General features: G+C 34.9%; 1 protein-coding gene across 2 annotated transcripts in view; it reads right to left on the minus strand.

Moving 5' to 3' along the window:
* LOC106868674 (uncharacterized) overlaps positions 1-7,342 on the minus strand; it is a 17,513-nt gene that overhangs the window by 6,776 nt on the left and 3,395 nt on the right. Inside the window, exon 1 of one of the 2 annotated variants that reach the window (XM_014914049.2) lies at positions 3,888-4,034. The exons of the other annotated variant lie outside the window; for it this stretch is intronic. Within the exon in view, the coding sequence (XP_014769535.1) occupies positions 3,888-3,912 (25 nt within the window). The 5' untranslated portion in view covers positions 3,913-4,034. Of the gene's footprint in view, positions 1-3,887; positions 4,035-7,342 lie in introns of those variants that run through there. 2 annotated transcript variants of the gene reach the window in all.

The following is a 7,342-nucleotide window of genomic DNA, read 5'->3' on the forward strand; positions in this document are numbered from 1 at the left end:
GCAAGCAAGAGAAATAATATTCTTAAGATTATAAACCTGGAAAATTACAAAACAAGTTATTACACTTGGAAAAGTTCAGGACAATTTATAATATCTGTTAAAGTACAGAACAAGAAATTTTTTTACTTAAAATATTGCAGCTAAGGATAAAATTTCAAATAAAATATTTAGATTTATAAAATATTAGCTTTTATTAAAGCTAGAAATTATATTACAAGTTATTATTTCTATTTGTTATTATTTGTTACTTCTATTAAAAATTAAAAAAATAACTCAATTAAAATATTTTTTGCTCTTTAAAATAATCTATTTTTTTAATTATTAATTAATAATTACAAATTTGAAAATAGGCTATAAAAATAATAGTAGCACATAATTAGTACAATAAATAAAATGATACAAAAATTAGTTATATATTACAGTAATATCTATCTTAACAACAAATTCACAGTAAAGTTATTGCCAAGTCTTTTTTTAGTCTTGACCCAATGCCTATTTTTTACAAATTAATTTGCCTACCATATATGCTATTCTATTTTGCATAAAACTTTAGCTATATTGGTCCTTCTGGCTCTCATTTTTTAAGTATTCTAGTGTGTCAATATTTTAACAAAATGATGGTACTGTTTTTAATTATAATGTTACTTTGTAAATTAAAATCAAATCATTTTCAATATTCAAATTTTATCCTTAGTTGCAATATTTTAAGTAAAAAATTTCTTGTTCTGTACTTGACCAGATGTGATAACTTGTCCTGAACTTTTCCGAGTGTAATAACTTGTCCTGTAATTTTCCAGGTTTCTAATCTTAAGAATATTATTTCTCTTGCTTGCATTTTTCCAAGTAATCCATGTTTTTTCCAGGCTATGCTATTATGCTAATTAATACATCAATTAGTGGTGTCGTTTCTTCCTTACCTCAATGACATCATTGACATATATCATAAGTCCCCTTACAGATTTATATTCATAAAAAAATGTATAGAACTATATTATCAACCTCAAATTTGAGAAGCAAACACTCATAACTTTTTTTCTTTTAAAATTTAATTGCATGAGATTAATACCATGGAATTCCTTGAATTGAACTCTATCATTTAAGCTTAATTGAAATAGAGTTTATTTTTAAAATAAAAAAATGTTATTTAAATCTAAACTTGGTTGGTGGCATTACTTACTCTCCTATAACATTGCTACAAATTTTGATGTAAACTTTTTCCTACTGGACCAATATTTTATGCCAAAATGTAGCTAGGAACCAGTCCTCTTCAAAAATGTTAACAGTTTTTTTTTTTCAATTTGGTTAAGAACTGATTTAGCAACAAGCACTGAAAGATATTGCGTGTGAGTAAATTGCAGCCTTAAAAATATTATTCAACTACTACCATAGTTGAATGATATTGGTTTTTGCCATGTTCTGGCAGTCAAGTTGTAAAGAGTTGTTTCCCTTCTATGATCTAATACCCGGAGATACTTTCTTCCCACCAGCACTGCAAGTTTATTGAAACAGCTGAAGAAGTGCAGTAATCATTCTATGATTGTTACAGAAACTTGAAGTGCTGTATGTGAGCTTCTCTCACTGTATCATTCGATATTTATATGAATGTTTGTTTTTCATGTTCAGTTATGATAAAAACAATTTTATAATAATCTGATGGGTTGCATTATAATTTTGCAGAGGGGAAATTTATTATTCTCATACAAGTATGTAAATAACAGTGACTGTGATGGTTCGGCCAGCTAAACCATTCTCATTAGATAGACAGAATTTTTTACATTATAAAAACACATATAATTTTACAAGAACAAATCATAAAATAAACATATGTATATACAAGTATAATTTTATCAATACAATAAATGATAGAAATGAACACACACACACATACACACACACATATATATATACAACTAGACATGTATCTAGATGTGTATATATGCGTCTGTGATGATATTTGTATGTATAGTTTGGATATATAGGTGTGTGTGTGTGTGCATGTGTGTGCTTGTGTGTGTGTGCATGTGTGTGCTTTTGTGTGTGTGTGTGTGTGTGTGTGTGTGTGTGTGTGTTTGTGTGTGTGTGCACTTGTTCATTTCATTTTTGGACAAGACTACAGAACTATCAACATTCGGTTATGTCAAGTGCCTTACACCGCAAATGTGAACATACATAGCTGTGCTATATAGCTATATGCTTATATGGGGAAACACACACACACACACTTACTTTTATACTCTTAGATAAACACAAACACTCAAACTCATGCAATCACACATGCACACACAAACAAATACACACACACACACAGAGTGCAAATAAAGTACTGAATACAAATTCTCTAAAATGTGAAGTTATGTATTTAATGAAATAGCAATTACGGATTGGATATCTATCTTTTAATAAACGATTTAATTAGAAGCATCAAGGGGCAGGGTCTGTGATTATAGCAAGGCCTCTGGGACAGGCAAAAGGGAGTGGGGAAACCAGGAAGCGTGGGTTGCTTCTGTAGGAAGCAGCACATCAAAGTATTTTTGTTCTCAATCCTGAAAACAGGGCTCAGGTAGCAATATTTAAACCTGGTGACACATAAAGTGTGGAAGCTTTGCAAGGGGGCAGGGATACTATGTGCAAAGCTGGGTACAGGGATAGCCTCGTGGGGACCATTTGAACCTCAAGGGATTGATTTCAATTCGTAATTCTAAACTTTAAATGTTGCATGTATTTGTATACACCATATACAATCATATCTAGTCTCTTTGATTCAATAGTCTTTGCTTCAGTTTTAATGGAGTAAACCAATAAAATCTTGAAATTATCAATCAACATGGGGCAGCTTTTGGTTCATATTCATATCACTTTTCATAACTTCAAACCAAGAAAATTGCCAAACATCCCAGTGCAATCTTTTACCAAATAATGCCTACATTTATATAGTTGCACTCACTAACAACCTGATTAATACTTTCGTTCCTTTTTCTACACATTCTCTATTTGCTGCTTGACTGATTCTTATCAGTCTTTGTTTTCTTTATCATTTATCTAATGGCTTGTTCTTGAGCAGTTGTAAGTAGTGATTTAATTTTCTCCTTTCAGGATTCTGCCTCTCGGCTCCAACCAATGTTCTTTGCTTCAAACATCCTCAATTTGTTGCATTAATTAGTGAAATAGTTCTTTCACTTTCCACCTATTTCTCCCCTTGTTCTCCCTTCTGTTCCCTAAATCTCTCACCATTCCACACACTTCCTTGACATTTCTAGTTGCAGATAATAGCTTTTCACTACTTAGCACAACATATTGTGCTACTGATCCTGCTACTGTCTCGTTTTTGTAAATAGAACCTGTTTGTATTACTTTTGCATGCAGGTATGGCTGTGAGGTTAAGAAAATTGTTTTGCAATCATGTGGTTTCAGGTTCATTCTCAGTATGTGGCACCTTGGGCAAGTGTCTTCTATTATAGCTCTTTGCAAACCAATACCACTGTCAGCAAATTTGGTAGAAGGAAACTGAGTGGAAGCCCATACGTATGTAGATGTGTGTATGACGAGTCATGACTTTCTGATTGTAAGATCGTAGTTTCAATTCCCAGACTCTGTGGTACATATGAAGATATAGTTGTTTACGACTTGGAGGTTCAAACGGTCCGATGAAGAAAAGTGGGGTGGGGAATATACCCATCACCTCTACAATAATGATAATAATAATAATAATGGCAACACTATTTATAAAAATAAAAATCACAAACAAACAACACACAACAAAAATAGAATAAAACACACAAATATGGTTGGAGCTTGGTTCTACTAACTACTAGAAACTTACTACTACAAAGCTTGTGGTGTGTGTAGTCAATTGGTATTATTATTGTTATTATTATTTTTATACTAACCCATATTGACCAGCTTCAGTCTCATCCATATATGATTTGTTGTCGATGTTTTTAAAAAATATTTCTATGTATATATATAATTATTCACATACATCCACACATCCACACAAATATATATATATATATATATATATATATATATATATATATATATATATACATATAGTTCCCTATTTTTTTTATGACGGTTTTTCATTTTTTATTTGTCTAAATATATATTTTCTTCTGCATTTATTTTGTTCCATGCGACAACCATTCAGACATAAATGTGATTTGCGAGTGATCTGGATGCAAAGAAGAAGAAGAGGAAGAAAAAGAAGAAGAAAATAATAAAAGAAAAGGGTAAGAAAAAGAAGAAAAAGAAAAACAGTCAGGAAAATTTAAAAAAAAAATAAAAACTAAGAAAAAAACATAGAATCAATGGTTAAACAGTGATGGTCATCATTCAACATTTCATCAGGAAATAACATTATATAAATATATACACAACAAAAGTGAGCAAACTGAGACAAACAAAAGAGAAACATAATCATCATCATCATCATCATTATTATTATTAGTAATATCATTGTTGTTGTTGTTATCATCATCATCATCATCATCATCATTATTATTATTAGTAATATCATTGTTGTTGTTGTTATCATCATCATCATCATCATCATCATCATCATTATTATCATTAAGGTGGTGAGCTGGTAGAGTCATTAGCACACCGAGAGAAATGCTTGGCGGCGTTTTGTCTGTCTTTACATTCTGAGTTCAAATTCCACTGAGCTCAACTTTACCTTTCATCCTCTCGGGGTTGATAAACTAAGTACCAGTTTTGTACTGGGCTCGATGTAATTGATTATCCCCCTTCCCCAGATTTCAGGCCTTGTACCTATAGTAGAAAGGATTATTATTATTATTATTATTATTATTATTATTATTATTATTGCCTTTGCACAGCTTCTAACGCTGGAGATGTACTACGGTGTCAGCTATCCACTACCAGTGAACTAAGAGTTTTGAGCACCATCGAGAGTATTCGAGCGGTTCCCAGCAGTGCTGTTTTCTTCAAGTGCTCCACCCTTATTACAGCCCCTATTTGTTCCACGTACTTCACAAGATTTTTACTCACTGTCCCCAGGGCTCCGACAATTATTGGTACTACTGCTACCTGTTTCATCGACCACAACTGCTTAACCTCCCAAGCTAACCTGTTATACCTCTCGAATTTTCTTTCTTCCTTATCGCATACCTTGTTGTCAGCTGGACATGCTATATCTATGATCTAGCATTGTTTGTTTTCTTTCTCAATTAACTTATGTCTGGTTTGCTATTCACTGTCTCAAGGTTGCACTGAATCATAAAATCCCACAGAATATTTGCATTATCATTTTCGATGATGCCTTTGGGTTTATGATTGTACCACTTTTCTACTGTCAAGTTCACACTTGTTATAAAGTGTCCAATGGACAATCCTTGCTATGTTGTCATGACGCCTTTTATATTCTTTCTGGGCTAGTGGCGTACATACTATTATTATTATTATTATTATTATTATTATTATTATTATTACCATTATGAAGGTATCAAGCTGGCAGAAGTGTGTTGGAGAAAGGCAGTGAGCTGGCAGAAACGTTAGCATGCCGGGCGAAATGCTTAGCGGTATTTCGTCTGCCTTTACGTTCTGAGTTCAATTTCCGCCGAGGTCGACTTTGCCTTTCATCCTTTCGGGGTTGATAAATTAAGTACCAGTTACGCACTGGGGTTGATGTAATCGACTTAATCCCTTTGTCCTTGTTTATCCCCTCTATGTTTAGCCCCTTTGTGGGCAGTAAAGAAATAAGAAGTGCATTGGAGAAAATGCTTAACTCTAGACAGAACTGCCCATTGCTGTTTGGCAGCTGTCCTCAAAGTAGCTGGGGGCCTTCAGCCCTGTTTTCAGAGGCTGGATCACAAAGTGATAAGCCACTTCTTAGGACCTTTCCATGTCCCCCCCCCCACACACACACACTCAGTTCATCAAGGCTGTTCACTCTTCTCTCTGGTACTATACTGCCTGGCCCATGGCCAGCCATTACTTCAGAAGATGGAACCCACGATGTGGCATCTTCCTCAAGCTGGAATGCAGGGAGAGCTGAATCAGTATATACGGATGGTGTTGGACACCAGACAAGTGGAAGTAGCTGACTTCATTCTGAAAAGAACACTAGGATAGGGTAAAAGCAAAGATAAATACAGACAAATTGGTAGCTTTGTGGTTCAGCACCTAAAGAGGCAAGCCTATACTGTTGAACCTGGTTGACCTGGTGTCTGTCCATAGATCAGTGAATAGACACCAGGCCAACTATACTGCTAGTGGTGTGGTGCAGTCAAGACTTCCAGGAACTTGGACAAGGATAAGGCGGTGAGCTGGCAGAATCGTTAGCACACCGGGCGAAATGCTTAGCGGTACTTCGTCTGCCGTTACGTTCTGAGTTCAATTTCCGCCGAGGTCGACTTTTCCTTTCATCCTTTAGGGGTCGATAAATTAAGTACCAGTTATGCACTGGGGTCAATGTAATTGACTTAATCCGTTCATCTGTCCTTGTTTGTTCCCTCTATGTTTAGCCCCTTGTGGGCAATAAAGAAATAAGAACTTGGACAAGGATATATGCAGGGTGAGCAGCCTTAATTAGAAATGCACTGAGAGAAAGCTAACCTTGAAAGGTGTAGCAGAAGTGCCACCACTGCATCTTTCCCCACTCCCCACATGGTCAAGTGGCAGTATGTGTTCTTGCACTTGCTGTGGAAAGTATGCATTCCATTGGTCAGTTGGGCCACCAGTAGCCAGTGCCCTCACAAAGGCAAACTCAGCAAACACACATGGAGGCTGTACCACTTTCAGATGTTTTCTGAATGGTATGGCCTCCCCTTTGTAACACACATATTTTCTGCAGCCCCTTTTCATTGATGAAACTGCAGTCCTGGATCCCAAAATGTGTTAAGATTGTAAGTTTTAGCAATATATAGGGAACTAGGGGCGAGTATAGTAGGGTTTAGATACTCTGGAGGAAGCTACTGGTACCAACATGAACAAAGTAAATGGTTTGTTTGAGAGGACTTTCATGCTAGGCAGGTGGGGAGATCCCTACAGATAAATTGCAGGAATCTCTGGCCTGGCAGTGTTACCAAGGGGCATGACTGGGTCAAGCTGATGTGTGTAGATATGAAAGTGCTACCAGGCAAGACTGTCAGAGATCTGTGCAGAGTAAAGAGACAGTCCTACACATCCCTGAAGACGTGTATGACAACTTATATGTTTGACTTAAATTTGACGGTCAAATATAGCTTTATACAGAAATGTTGACATAGGAATAAATTACATTAATAATGGATATTAGAGTCAAATCTCTCTCTTAAATTTAAAAATTTTAAACTTTGGATATATATATATATATATATATATATATATTTGTATTCTTTTA

The sequence above is a fragment of the Octopus bimaculoides genome, chromosome 28, assembly GCF_001194135.2.
Source record: "Octopus bimaculoides isolate UCB-OBI-ISO-001 chromosome 28, ASM119413v2, whole genome shotgun sequence".
NCBI classification, from domain to species: domain Eukaryota; kingdom Metazoa; phylum Mollusca; class Cephalopoda; order Octopoda; family Octopodidae; genus Octopus; species Octopus bimaculoides.